At 39.7% G+C, this 15,135-nt stretch overlaps 1 protein-coding gene across 2 annotated transcripts in view; it reads right to left on the bottom strand.

The window, feature by feature from the left end:
• Positions 1-15,135, bottom strand: part of GRM1 (glutamate metabotropic receptor 1) — a 211,358-nt gene that overhangs the window by 13,467 nt on the left and 182,756 nt on the right. For both annotated transcript variants that reach the window (XM_044448852.1, XM_044448861.1), the window contains exon 7: positions 13,932-14,862. In XM_044448852.1, the coding sequence (XP_044304787.1) occupies positions 13,932-14,862 (931 nt within the window). The remainder of the gene's footprint in view (positions 1-13,931; positions 14,863-15,135) is intronic.

Raw genomic sequence — 15,135 nt, forward strand, 5'->3', positions numbered from 1 at the left:
CTGGTTACAGGTAAAACAAGTTTTCTGTGTATAACTATTACATGGCTATATTGCTACATGCCAACTACCTGGGTCATTGTAGACTTCTTATTGTTCCAATGAAATGGAATAAATGATAAATAAGTACAAGGAAATGCAATAGGAGATCCAGTCAAGCAAGAAATTAAATTATAACTGTGATGTACTTTACTTGTGAGATGTGCGCCAAAAGGATGATAGCTTTCTTGTACATTTCAATAATAAAGCAATTGCACCCTCCAACTCAGGAAACACAGAAATGTCATATCACTGTGATATGCCTCTCATATGTAACTGTGAATCTGTACTTCCCTGCTAAATACTGCAATTCATTATGCAGTTTTGGCTGGTGCCATGGAATTCTAAAGTAAACAAGATGTTGTTCCTGAATGTTGCTGCAGGAACAAGAGTATGTCTGCTTATGGCTGTCTTTTAATTTCCATATGAATGTTTAGAAGCCATCACTAAGGGTTGCTTAAGCTCATTAAAGGGCTTGACAAATTCTTATCAAGGAGTAAACCCATGCTGCCGTTTTAAAGTATCGCCATAAACATATTGATCCAGGAATTTCCAGCACAGAAAAAGAAAAATCTACATCATTTTTCTCTGAAAATACATATCCCTTTACCTCCATTCATAATTTACTTGAGTCATTCAAGGCATGCCTCTGGAAAAGGACATCCTCCATGAATGTACCTAATCTTCTGAAGCTCTTTAAGTGGATGGCCTTAAGGAGGAAAGTTCCATGCCACAAAGCACCTTCTTAGTATCCATTATGGCTAGAGACTTACTCATGAAACCCCTCCTGTACAACATGTATAGTGCTGTAGGCAGTAATTTTAGGCCCAGGACACAGGAGTCTTGGGGAATGAAGTTGTGGCTCCTAGAGAGCATCTGAGAGGTCGTAAGATAGTTTGGATTTCTAGATCCAAGCTTAGAGCAACCATTCTTCAGAGCTGGGAATTGCAGCTCTCTGACTCCCACTCATCCCAAAGCTGTCACAGAAAGACCCATGGTGACTATTCACTGACATGAGGAAAGTGACCTTCAAGGGAGCATTTCAGCTTGCAGGTAAGAGAGAAGGCTGGAGAGTACAGGATATGAGACATCCTTTATCCACTCCAGCCTCTTCCTTGCCTCCCTAAAGCATCCTACCTAGGGAAGTGCAAAAGCCCATCCAGTAGAAAATACAGTGCAGGAGGATTGGGAGGCAACAGATGCTTTGCTGCTTCTCCTGCTCCAAATAGGATGCTTCTAAGCCTCCAAGTTCAGAAGTTAATAAGCATCATAATAGGATTGTATCTTTACCAGTCATTTCCCTTATGAACTGAATGTAGCTATAATGTGCGAGTAGTTGCGCTGTCAAATTTCATCTTCTCATTGCGGACACATGGCTAATAGCTACGTTCTTAGCTTAGTGCAAGCTATTGTTTTCCAGGAAGGAGCTCTCCATCACTTGTCATGTCATATCCATCTGGGATTTTAAAATTATTATTTAAGTTACATGAAGGATGGAGTATTTAAGACAGGGTGGTATATGGGAAAAGAACTCTATGTAGAATATTCAGTGTAATAGCTGCTTTCTTATATAACCAGGACCATGATCTTGTTCTAGATTACTGAAGAATAGAAGCCTAGCTATACTGCATAGAATGGCCCTATGCCAATTATTTCTGTACTGTGCAATGGTAGGGACATGTTCTGTTTACTTGTCGCAGATCAGCCTTCCTCAACCCACTTATCTCCAGATGATTTAGGCTACAGTTGCCATCTTTCCCATCCATGAGCCATGCTGGGTCTGAAGGGATTAGGCCAAAACATGGAGGACACCAAACTTGAGAAGGCTGTTGTGGGTGTGGTGATGGAGAGCTTGAAGGAGCATCTGCAAGCCATTGGCATTGGTATTTATGGTTCTGACCACATACTCTAAATGTAAGCAAGCAGTGTGGGAGGTGAGCCATGGACACCAACCTGAAGGCAGGGTGTCCTTCTTCTTCTGGGACCAGATCAGGGTCATGGGCCATGCCCTGTTTGCCCTAATAAGGACAGAACCATGCCCTAAAGCAGCCTATCAGATAATTCTTTTGTTATTTTGATACACTGCTTTTATTAACATCCACATTATTTTAAAATAAAAAAATATTTTCAAGGGATTGCAGCAAGCCCTCCACAAGGAAAGCTTACAGTGTTTCTGACTGGGCTGGAGCTAGAAAATGTACTTTGGAGGGGCCTATTAATTGTTTCTGGAATAAGTTGGTTTTAGACACACTTCTTGAAACATAATAATAGCAGAGCTGTTTGTTCAGACTAAGTCAGACATGCTCAGGGCCTTCCACAGAGAATAGTGCCCAGCCCAAGAAGCTTTTCTTAAGGAAAATGCTAAATGGCACAACAGTAATTTTAATTTCCAGGGCATAGCATACACCACCATAAGACATATGCACATTTTCTTTGTGTGTGAATACATGTATTCATTTCAGCCAGATACTATGTCATTTAGAAGCTTTTATGTGAGTATGAGAAAATCTTCGGAACTGAGATTCTGACAGCACTAATCATGAAAGCCACCAGAACTTTATTTGGCACGAGGGATACTAAAAACCAAAATTTACTCCAGCAGACTCAGATGCCGCTTTGGAAGCACAGTCCATTTATTCAAGCCTAAAAAGTTAGAAAACAGTATAAAACAAAGTAGCATTCTCTTTGACATGGGAGAGAAGTGTCTGCCCATGTGAAGAGTTGAATCCACACCAAACCTTTTCCTCTCTCTCATTCTTACAAAAAGCTTCCGACTGCACCCTCAGGGTGGCACCTGCTGCTTGAGGGCGAGGTAGTGGGAATGCCGGACACCTCCTATTGGCTCCACTTATCTCACTTGCTGTCTCCTGACATGTCAAGAACTCCTTCTGCAGCTCTTCCCTTCCAGTGCTAAAAAGTCTCCCTCCTTTTCCAAGTGGCCTGGAAATCTTGAGACTGCCAGGTCATCTTCCCACCTCTGCCCCTTTGCCTCCTCCCCAGAATCAGGTGAATTCATTTGAGCAGGCCGTAACGTGTGAGAGCTCAGCCTCATCTCTACAGGTACAGAAATATATTTTAAATATGTGCTTGGCATGTGTTGCTTTAATACTGTTCCTGAACATCAGAGCCGATTATTCCCTATGTAAAATGCAAGTAACATCAGCGCTAGGGCAAGCTCTGCTTACTCCGCGATTTCTGTATGTAACTGCTATGGACAGCAGTGGAGGGGAGAGGGTTACTTCTCAGAACTGGGGACTGTGTGAAGAAAAGGACATCAGAAAACCGAGCAGGGAATAGCTTGCCTGTTTTATAGACAAGCTAATGGATATGTGTAGGCTGTGGCAGAGTAATGCCTGAAGGACCCATTTTGGGGCTCTTGCCACACCTTATGCAATCAGGTCACATATTCCTTATTTTACAAGGTAAACAGGTTCTCTTTGATTGGCCTCTTCTAATTCAGTTCCCTCGTGAACAGCTGCAGAATTTGTCAGTAGGTTAAGTAATGTCCACAATGCAATAACATTTTAATTAAACAAAAATGCCATAAAAGCCAGCCATATTTATTTTTGTCTCCTGATAGGATACTGTGGTTTGAAGGGCTACATTTTAGTAATTAAAAAAGTATGGACCAAGGAGAGAAAGCAGAAGAACTGTGGGTGGAGAAGAAAGAGGCTAGGATATCTAAGGACATAAAGTGTCATTGCTGACATTCTTTAAATATTTTCTTATATCTATGTCCTGACAATATGAAGTATGACTACGCTTGTTGAACTTCTTACTTGAAATTCTTATCACACCAAAAAGAGAGCTTCAAAATGGCTATTATTTGTCACAGTCTTGAGTATGGCACAAAAAGAACTGAAGTTGAGCCAGCAATGCCTGAAAATGTGCTACTGTCTTGGGGTAGCTTTAAATCTTGGCACTTAAAACTTTAATATTTAGTGTGCCTGAACTGTGCACGCATCTACATAATTTGGGATTTTAAAATTGTATTTTATCAGAGTCAAGGTGTTGGTAACAGCGAATAACAAACAGCAAAGATATCAACATTTGTGCTAAACATTTTTAAAAAATCATTCTAATGATTTTGGAATAAAGCCACCTTCATTCAAAATACAAATATTGGTATCAAATAGACCAGGAAAAATGAGATAACTTTCTTGTTAATAGATTTAACTGCAGGATATATAAAACTGTTAATTATTAATATGCATTTCTTAGGTGTAGCTATCTCTGCAAGAGGTGACTCCTTGCCCTCCTCTCTATATAATAGGTAATATATGTGAGCTTATACTACAAATGAACAGCCCCATTTTTAACATCGACACTTCATGAAGTGGAGCAAAATGTTTTCAGAAATGAATACATGCATTAATATTAAACTGAGTGAAGGAAACTCTTGGTCTGGAGCAGCCATTTTGTATCACACACACGCTCTCTGTCTTGTCTTGGGCATCCTTAACAGCCTAACGTCCCTGTGAGAGGGACTGTGTGTGCTGCCTGGCTATGCTAAACAGAGTTCTGGCCCTGCTCGGTTCTGTCCGGTGGCACCTCCTTGGAAGCTACCAGTCCTATAATCCGGGGGGGGGGGGGATGTCAGAGGGTTTACACACGGGCTAAGCTGGCCCAACAGTGGTCAGAGCAGCTGCTCTCCACATTAGATGAGTCACATTAGCTGCAGTGATGACTCTAGTAACCTGGGGATGGTAGTGCCTTGGGTCCCCCAGCACTTGCCCCGCCACAAGAGCCATTACTCAGCCTGTCTCTAACATGCATATTGTTATAACATTCATATAAATTATAACATGCATATAAATGCTTTCTAAACAGCATTTCCAGACAATGAACGCGTTTCAAGTAAAATCCTTGTCATCTGTCTATGGAGCAGTCAGTGGAACTTCCTCCATATGTCTTTGCTACCTATATTGTCAACCTTTTGTGTATGCAAACCCCAAGCTGCTTAAAGTTTTTTTTTTTTTTAAGCTAGCACAAAACGGCTTCCGAAGGCCACTGAAAGCCTGAGCATTAGAAGTGTCACATTTTTCTGCATGAGCTTATGTCTCAGTGTGAAGCACAATGTAGTTGTCAAGCAATTATGGTAGAAAAATGAATATTAGTTGCTAAGTATTAACCTAGGAGAAAATAGTGCCAAACTGCACTTTTGAAAAGTTGTGCCGTGCCTAAAATTTCTTCCATTTTTTTTTTTTACTATTTTCACCCAATTTTATAAAAAGAAAATTGCTTTTAAAAATGCACTCAGAGAAGGAACAAATAATGTACTTCCCAGAGAAGTATGCCTGGCGCTGAGCCTATACTCTTTTTGGCGCCAAGTCAAAACCTTTTTATTTAAACAGTATTTTAAAATTAATAGTTTTTAACGTTTAGTCGCTCTTGTTTTGTGATTTACTGTTTATTGTTTTGTTTTATACATTGTTTTGTTTTTAATTCATTTATTGGAAATTGTTGTCTTTTAAATTGTCCTTTTAAAGCATTTAAACCCATCCTGAGATTTTATATAATAGGACGGCATATAAAAGCTTTAAATTAATAAATAATTCATAAATTTTGGAGAAATTTTCATAGGTTAGTTTCTAGATTCTTGCGCATGCCATACTTATGAAGTGGCCAAGGACTGTGTGTACCTGTCTTGTCTTTTGCCATATAGTCATTTCTGTGGCAGTCTGTAGCTTTCTTAGTTTCCCCTGATTTAAAGTCCAGGATGAGCCAACTCCTTCCATAGGGTGAAAGAAATTAGGAGGGTGGGTACTCGGAGGAGGGCTTTCTCTGCGGTGGCGCCTAAGTTATGGAATGCGCTCCCCAGAGAGGTCCGCCTGGCGCCGTCGTTATTTTTCGGCACCAGGCGAAGACCTTTTTATTTAAGCGACATTTTAACTGTTAGTATTACTAGATTTTATCTGGCCAGGGCGGCTTATTTTACATTGTATTTTTGTATTTTTAATTTAATGTTTATATTTATTGTAATTTATATTATAATTACTTTTAATTTATTGTTGTAAGCCGCCCCGAGGCTTCGGCGAATGGGGTGGCATAAAATGTTTTAATATATAAGTAAGTAAATAAATCAACAAATTTTCATAACAAGAAGTGAAGACAGGCAGGGAGGCAGCAGCACACTGGGGAAATGCAGGATAGAAAAAAACACGCGCGGCGCCCTCCACCACCTCATAGTGACTGGGGACAGTCAGAAATACCACTAAAGACATTCAAAACAAGTAATATAGCAGCCTGAGAATGAGGCATAAAGATGGAAGCCCTTTTATGGGGGAAGAAAACGTGGGAAAAGGGAGTATACATTTTGGCACAAGCCTGGTTCCAACTCTTTCTTGGAGCTAGATGCAATTCTGCCTCTCACACCGGTACTATGGAGGAGGAAGAATGGGGCCCCTTGTACTGGCAGCATAAAAAAATCCCCAACCCCTTAGGAGACAAAGAAAGAAACTGTGTTGCAATCCAGAGCCCTGCCTGGGAGAAACTGGTGGAGAAATTCTGTGAATTGTCCCTGCTCACATATTGGGTAGAGAATTTTGTGCGGCCATTTGCACACAGCTCTGATGAAAAACTGGTTTTCAGGGGTGCAAGAAGTCTTGCAGAACCCCTTTCCTTTGTGTCTGTACACGTGTACGTGTGTGTGTGGGTGGGTGTGTGTGTGTGGAGTCTATTTACAGTGCTGACAAGGTGCTGCACGATGGTGCGCATCAAGACTAAATTCTAACTAACTAAACTAAATAACTAAATTCTAACTAACTAAATTCTAACTAACTAAATTCTAACATAACTAAATTCATGAGACTGATGGCATGGTTACCACACAGAACCAAGGAAGCCATAATGGGGAGCAGGCTTGCTTTGGCAAATGAAGTCTTACCCAAATAACAAGAAAAGGCAAGTATAGCTTCTCTTATTGGAGCTCTTCACACCTAACAGTAGGGTCACTCTATAGGTGTTTTCTGCAATATGATAAAATTTTCATTCTTTAAAATTTTGCATTCCTTATTTGTATCTACAAGTTTGTTTTCTGCCCCCTTTGGCCAAGACTTTCATTTTCCAAAGGGAGCTTTCTTGCACTAAAGTTGCCTCTTTTCCTCCTGGGGCTAAGAGAAGGAGAGATCTGACATTTCCTATGGCCCCTGGAATCCCCCCCAGAACCAGAGCACTGTAGCATAAAACTAACTATTCAAAATTATATCAATTAATCAGATAGAAACAGGAAATCAGCTAGGGAGAATTCTACTATGAAATTCCTGACCGTCTAACAGCAATATGTAACTTGTCCCTAAGACTGGCCTCTGAGGATTGGAAAATAGCTTATGTTACACCAATGGAAAAAAAATATCCAGAGAAATCCAGGAAATTACCTGCTGGTAGACTTGCACTTAAATGGCTGGAATGATGTGTAGGCCAGATATGACCAAAGGAGCGAATAAAAAGCATGCAGAACTGAACATTCTAGTGGATCTTAGGTATGTCTCTGCCACGGAGAGGGATTGATCGCATTTGTTTACTCGATCACATTTTGTTCCATCTGCAGGTTGTTTGCTTAAGTCTGTGCACAAAATGAGATAGTGAATGATGCATGGTTTGCGGTAAATAGCTTATAATGAATAGAGCTACAGGAAGAGGGAAGATGAATGCCTGCTTTAATTGCAGAGATGGGCCTTTAAATGAGTGAGTGCCGTTTCAACATACCATGTGTGACATTAGCTAAATCACTTAATATCAAGATTATAAACTGCCAATTTCACTGAATACTAAACTAGAAAATCCTTATGGGATGATTTTTATTGCGTTCAGAGTCTGGAGAGTTTTCAGTGAATTTATTAGGCAGAATCACATGTTGAAAGATGAAGCTGGAAAGAAATGCTTATACAGCTGCTTTATTAATTGCCAAGGAAAACTCATTTCATGTTTTGAATATAATGTATGAATGAATCTTCTTCTCCCTCTCTCATACCATGCTGCCTGCCATACATTTTACCTTCTTATTGAATGCAATTTCGTTTTATTTAGTTATTTTTATTGATGGTTAATAGGGTTTTAAAAACACAACACAACAAAACCCACTGGATTCATAACATGATCTGAAATTCCATGACCTCAAAGTAAGCGCTATTCAATTCAGTGGTACATACTTTCAAATAAATTGGGTAGGATTACCCATTTAACAGACTTCTTTACAGCTAACGTACATGCAAGGGTAAATTTCTAGCATGCAACTGATCTACTTTAGTAAAAACTGGAAAGCAGCTAACCATGGTAACATGAGCTCTGCAAGGACAGGGCATCAGTGCACACCTGGTTAGTGAAAAAGTATGCTTATAAACCAAAAGTGTAGGATTCATGTTCAGTTGAGGTTCAGTGCAGCTCTTTAACTGCAGCCCATTAATGAAAAGTTTAGCTATAGACATCAACCCAAACAACAGTCCAGGTTTTCTTTCTATTTTAAAAATCAGTTTTAACATCAGAGTTTAAGTTGAGAAGGCACACACTGAGCTGGGTTCACTGTGACTTAATCCCTTGCATTCCCAGGAGAGCTGAATGAAGTACATCTTCCCCTTAACCGATGCTCACTCTCCAGTCCTACCCCTACCAATGCCCAGAAACAGAGACAGTATATCATTTGCTGAGCAGACATTAGCAGGAGGGCACCAGTGAACTCAAGTCTGGTTGGTTCCTGTGGGAAAAGAATTCAGGTCACTTCCAGTGTGGCTCTTCTTATTCTTTGAACAGTTCAAGTCAGCTAAGGTATTGTGACCAGTGAAAAACAGAGGGTGGTAGACTTCAATCAAACACACAATTTAGCAAGGCTAATAAAAAAGCCATAGCCATTCATTCTGACTTCTTTCTTCTAGCTCTGCACTGATGTTACTTTGTTGGCCTGGACCTAATACTTAATGAGTTGCCTGGAAAATACATATTATATCCAGTGGCAGCTTTGCCCTGGCATGAAGGCATAGGAGAACTATGTTGAATCAGCCCAAAGGTGTATGTAATTCAGCATTCTTTTCATACAACAACCAGATGCCCATGGGAAGCCCATGGCACTGCCACTGCATGAAGAAGCACTTTCTTTTAACTGGTCTAAAACTGGGGCTTATCAGCCTATGTCTAGATACTTTGTAAGCTTTGTGGCTTTCCGGATGTTTTGCTTGACAATTCCTATGAGAATTTTAAAAAATCAAACAAACAGAGAATAATTCATAGAAAATCTTCAAGCTCCAGTACTGTGGCCACATTTTTACAATGCATCCTTACAGCATTTGTTCCTATATATCTTCCTAGTAGGATTACTGATTGCCTTGGGAATCAATAAGTGGCTGATTGCTTTTTCCTCCAAACAGGAAGTGTGTTTAAATGTCAAAAAGATTCTATATTTTATATTTGGACAGTTTCCTAGCTAATGATCCACTGGCCAGCATGATAGGTAGAGAAGCTATGGGCATTCTTTTCTAAAACCAAGCTAGATAAGCATCAATCAGAAATGGCTTAGTCATGGGAAATCCTGCCTCTTTGTCACACATGACTGCTTGGTTCTCCAAACTTATGATTATCTTCTCAAGAAGGAAAATATAGTTCCTTGGCTGCTGAAACAGTATACTGAAGCCAGTGTTATCTTCTTTGATGCCCATTGGCATGTTTAGCTTTGTGCGGAATAATCGTAACTATGGGTCTGCATGGGAAAACAGCTTAGCAGCACCGTACTTGTCCCTTGCAAACAAGCTTATGTTAGTGCTGCAGCTTGTGGTAACAGCTTATTAGGAGACCATGATTATAGCACTGTTATTTACTTCAACTTTTTAAAGTGTTAAAGATCTGTGTGCCCTGAACCAACACTAAATATGGAAGGTACATTGACAAGTTAATGAGCCTTTATGCTCAGGTCATAATGAAATTTAATGAGAACTCTGGTTTTTTAAGCATTGCATATTTTGTGGACAGAAAATTTAGAGGAGGCATAAGAAAAAGGTCACAACCCCCCCCCCCCAAAAAAAAAGCAAGTTCAGTACTGTACTAACTTGTAACAAGGTTGTTAGAGGGTGTATGATGACAAGAAACATGTTCTTGAAATATGTAATTAGCACTTGGGTGTAAATACCAATAAAGAATGTACTATACAGGAGGCAAATAGTATTCCTCAAGTGCAGTTCCATTCTCTGTCATTCAGAATGTTATCTGAAAGGTTCAGTAAAAGAAACCTTGGATCCTGGCTTGTAACTGACGGCAAAAAGTCAACTAAGGATACTCATGATCTTCATTCAACCAGTTAAGGCTGTTATGGAATGAAATGATGGCTGCCTGAGAATGATGGGAGTTGAAGAATATCTCATCAGGAAGATGATGAGTTGGAAATAACTGTTCTAGAGGCTTTTGTGAAAATCAGAGCTGTGCCTCTTGACATTTAAATGAAAAGACCATCTCCGTATTAGTCAGTTCCCCATGTTCAATCTCTTTGCCACACTCTCAGAACCTTTCAAAGGATTAGGAGGCAGGAAACAGGTTGGGAGAAGATGACATTGTGGTCCTATCCAAGTACAGACTCTGGGCCCTGGTCTAAATGAAGGGAAGGCTGCCTTTCTTGCCAACAAGGACATTCATTGCCTGCATCTCCACATGATGACAGCTGCTGAAACAATGGCCATTGTTGTGGGCAGAGTAAGGGGCATGGCCATGTCTGCTTCTCCACACCAGGCCCTATCCTGGCTGTTCACCAGGACAGTGAAGGGAAAAAGCTGGTGATACAGAAATTGTGGAAGAGTTTGAAGGATCATGAGGTGGAGAAGTATCATAGGACAGGGAAGGGCTGGAGCTTTCCTTCAAACCCACGATGCTCAGAAAAGCCTAGGGCAACCAGCATAAATTCACTTCCACCAGAGGATCTGTCCAAGATGAATGAAACCACGGTAACAGTAGCACCCATTTCACCATATGTCACTATGCCAATATGCCAGAGTAGGCTCCTGGAGATACTTCTTGCTTCTCTACTGATTGATGTTTCATGGGAAGCAGTAAATACCTAAATAAACAGAAGACGCTGCAGTGTTAAATGAAGTTATCCCAAAGTTGCATGAAATGAAGTTGTGCCCAGTATTTTATCTTATTTCAGGATGACTCAGAGGGCAGCTTTGGTACATTCTGAGTCAGACTGATCATTATACACAGAATTTTCCAAAGGTTAAATTTTCAATGCCAAACAACAACATTTTATTCTGCTCTGGTTCATTTACTCAGGAATGGTGCTTGGATGGTCATTTTCTTTGATCTGGCATATTGGATATTTTTGTTTCTAGTTATACAAGTCTGTCAAAGGGTCTTCTGTGCTGTCTGGCTACCAGCACCTACTGCTGCTACCCAGGATCTCTGTGCTAAGGATGGATAGACCAGTCTCTTTGTGATTCCTGTCAGCTTTGCATGTGATCATTCATATGGCTGTTCAATTGGGTTTCCATATTAATCAGCATTGTTTTTTAAAAAGCTCAGCATAAAAAGTGTTTGTAGATTCATATTTAAATACATATTTTAATTCCACCAGCATCTTTTCCCCATACCCGTAAACACATTTCCCTTTATGGGCATTTAGCTTGTCTCAATCTGGCACCAGCTGAATTTCTTTTGTGGCACATGCTGAAAGTCACACACATAGATGTCAAGTAATTCTTGTTGAATAACTACCATACACTAGTTCTGTATTCAGAAAGAGTAATGAGAACTTGATTCTCCATTCCATTCATGGACAATTAGGGAAAAACAGCTTTAATGCCTATTTAACCATCCTGAATGCAAGTGCAAGGACATTGTGGAAAAGGATATATCATGAAATACGCTGCTGATATTAAGAGATCTTGGAATAAGCAACTCCTTGATTCCGCCTTCTTCCTACATCTGTTCTAGATTGATTTTCTGGTGACTCCACTGAGTCTGTGCTGAAGTTCCCTTTAAAGCAAATAGGATTTTATTAAAGAATACATAGGGATGCTTTCTGTCTGTTACATTACATTTTCCTCATTCTGTCTCCTAGACCTCCTAATCAGTAATTCTAGTGATATCTTTTTTTCTTTTAAAATCCTAATATGTTCTGTTCAGTTTATTGTATATATTCATCTTTATCTGTTCTTTTCATTTTGAATAAAACAAAAATATATGATTATAAAATTAAGTGTAATAATCACTTTAAGATCACTGAGATCTTAAAAAGGGAAAAATAGTTCTTTAGCAAACTGATACAAACTTACAACTAAATCATCATAACCAAATGGTCTGAAAAAATAGAATTTCCTGCTACCAATGACTATAAACACGTTACATTAACTATTCTGACTGTTATTTCCTTTCAAATTTAATTAATAATAAGAAACTTTAATTATAATAGTGGTCCAAAGAATGTTGTACCTCATAGTGTTTTTTCTGCACATCTATTTTGATATTAAAATTAAAGAAAATGTTTAACAGCATTCAGGAAACAGTGTACGAGGTATTTGCTATGGTGCTGTTTCTTCAGAATTCAACAGAGGTGGGTGCTTCGAAAATTGAAACTTGTGAATGTTAGACTAGAATATCCCATTGAGCTAAAAACTTCTCCAGAGTGAAAAAACAAGGATTTACTTATCTTTATTTTTGTTCTAAGATAAATAGTCTTTGCTAACAGGTTCAGTCTTGAAATAAGATTGTTTAAAATTCTATTAGTTTAGTCAAGTGTGGATATAATATGAGGTAATCCTTCTGCTGATGACAAATCAGGTACCTATAGTATAAAACAATCTCATATTTGTAGTTTTTCTGATGTGAAATTCTATAATTATTATCCATGAATATAATTTCCATCTGGTTAAACAGACAAGCATAGAAAAGGAAAGGTTAATTTCCATTAGAAAGTTTGTATGCAGTTGTAGTTCTGAATAGAAAAAAATATTGGGAATGCACATCTTGCTGTATAAAAAAATGAATGGGTTACATTAACCTATGGCTCTGCCATATATCCATGTATTGATCAAGGAGATGTAATTTCCTTAGTAATTCCCATATGCTGATTCATAAACCAGTGTGAGGATTATTATTTTAAGAGGAAATATGCAGTCAGCAGACAACTCCACTGCCTTGAATACAGTTTAGTTTAACTGATGTGCGGAACACCTTAGAAAGATATTTAACATAGAGATAGTACAGTATTTCAAAAACTTTCACAGATGACTTGCAAAACAGTTTGGGTGAGAGTAACTGCTCATCACATTGTACGGGACAAGAGATGACAAAATATGGCATGTGGCAAGTTTGATAACCATCTGGTTTACTTATCTTTCATACATTAGACTATCACAATGATGATAATGATTGCTAATGGTAATGATAATTATAATGATAGGGCATATTTATACCTCTCTTAAAAGGTGAATCCAGCCCACCAGAAAGGGGTGCATCATTCCATCTAACAGCTAATAAACTACTAAACATGTAGCAGTACCAAGATAGCATAGAATATTATTTAAAACAAATGCAGAAATACTCTTACCAGGATTGGGTGTTAGCTTGTAGTATTGCCCTGACTCTGTGCTTTAAAAGGGTTCTTCTTTTAGTATATGCACATGACTACAGGCCAGGAAGTACAAAGTAATAGGGAAGTAGAACAGAAATGCAGAACTGGAGCTCAATAGAACAAAGGCAAGTTGGCATATGGTACCTGACACACAGCATAGAAGAGGCAGAGCGGAACAACAGATCATTATTTTACTTGACTGTAGCCTTACTCTCCTCTGCAGTTCCCTAAGGAATGTAAGCTGCAGCAAGGGTGCAGGCCTTCCAGCAAATGCAGGAGGTTTCTGAAGACATGAAGAAAATGAGAAAGGGAAAAGAGAGTGGCAGGTACACAGTGTCAAATTACTTACTTTGTGTTTCCTGTGCCTGGCTTCTTCCTCCGGAATATGCTGAGGAAAGTGTTGGACCTACAAGGTGTCTTGCCATCTCCGACATGCATACGCACCACATCTGAAGTGGTGAAGGCACTGCGGACATTCCTCTCAGGCTTGGCAATGATGATGTACATCTTGGGAGTAAACATGCACCCCAAGGCCACTGTCACGCTCAGACTCACTGCAAAGCAAGTCGTGATGATCTTGTAGTTGCTCCCGAAGTATATAGGTACAAAGGCCAGCCAAATGATACACGTTGTGTACATGGTGAAGGCAATGTACTTGGCTTCATTGAAATTGGCGGGCACATTGCGAGTTTTGAAGGCATAGTAAGTGCAACTCATGATTAGGAGCCCATTGTAGCCCACTGGGGCAACCACACCTAAGTTGCTGGTGTTGCAGATCAGGAAGACTTCCTTGATGCTGGGGTAGGAAAGGATGGGGAATGGGGGCTCCATGATGATCAGGGTAATCACCAGTGTCAGCTGCACGCTGATCAAAATGGAGGCGATGACAACTTGGGCCCAAGCACTCATGAAGCGTGGCTTGCGGGTGCAGATCTTTTTCTTACTCCCTGCCAGGATGCGTGCAATACGGTTGGTTTTGGTTACAAGAGCAGAGTAGCACATGGCGGAGGAAAGCCCCACAAGGAGACGCTGGAGGTAGCATGAAGTGACAGTGGGCTTAGCAATAAGAGTAAAGGGACAAATATAGCCGAGGAAAATCCCAGCAAGTATAATGTAGCAGAGCTCCCGGCTTGAGGATTTGACAACAGGGGTGTCCCTGTAGAGTGCAAAGATAAGGGTAACAAACATGGTGACCAGGATACCCAGGCAAGAGAAGGCCACAGCTACAATGGACTCTATGTCACTCCACTGGAGATATTTTACAGGGATGGGTTCACATCCTGCAAGATACAGAGGAGAAACAATTAGTTAAAAATATAGCAAAGCAGAAAGCCTTTTCACAACCTACAGGTATACTTCCTTAAAGAGTGGTTGGACAAGATAAGTCTTCTCTGTATAATTAGATACATCCAAGGTTGTTGAAAAATAGGAATTATCTATATAAAGGAAGGGGAGTCTTTTATTCAATTTCAGAACTACAAATTTAATTTACAGTCCAATATTTCTTTTATGCATCCCTTATACCTCCAGTGCCAATGAGGATTTCCAAGGAG

This window comes from Varanus komodoensis, unplaced genomic scaffold, assembly GCF_004798865.1.
Source record: "Varanus komodoensis strain SLA01 unplaced genomic scaffold, ASM479886v1 scaffold1, whole genome shotgun sequence".
Classification (NCBI taxonomy): domain Eukaryota; kingdom Metazoa; phylum Chordata; class Lepidosauria; order Squamata; family Varanidae; genus Varanus; species Varanus komodoensis.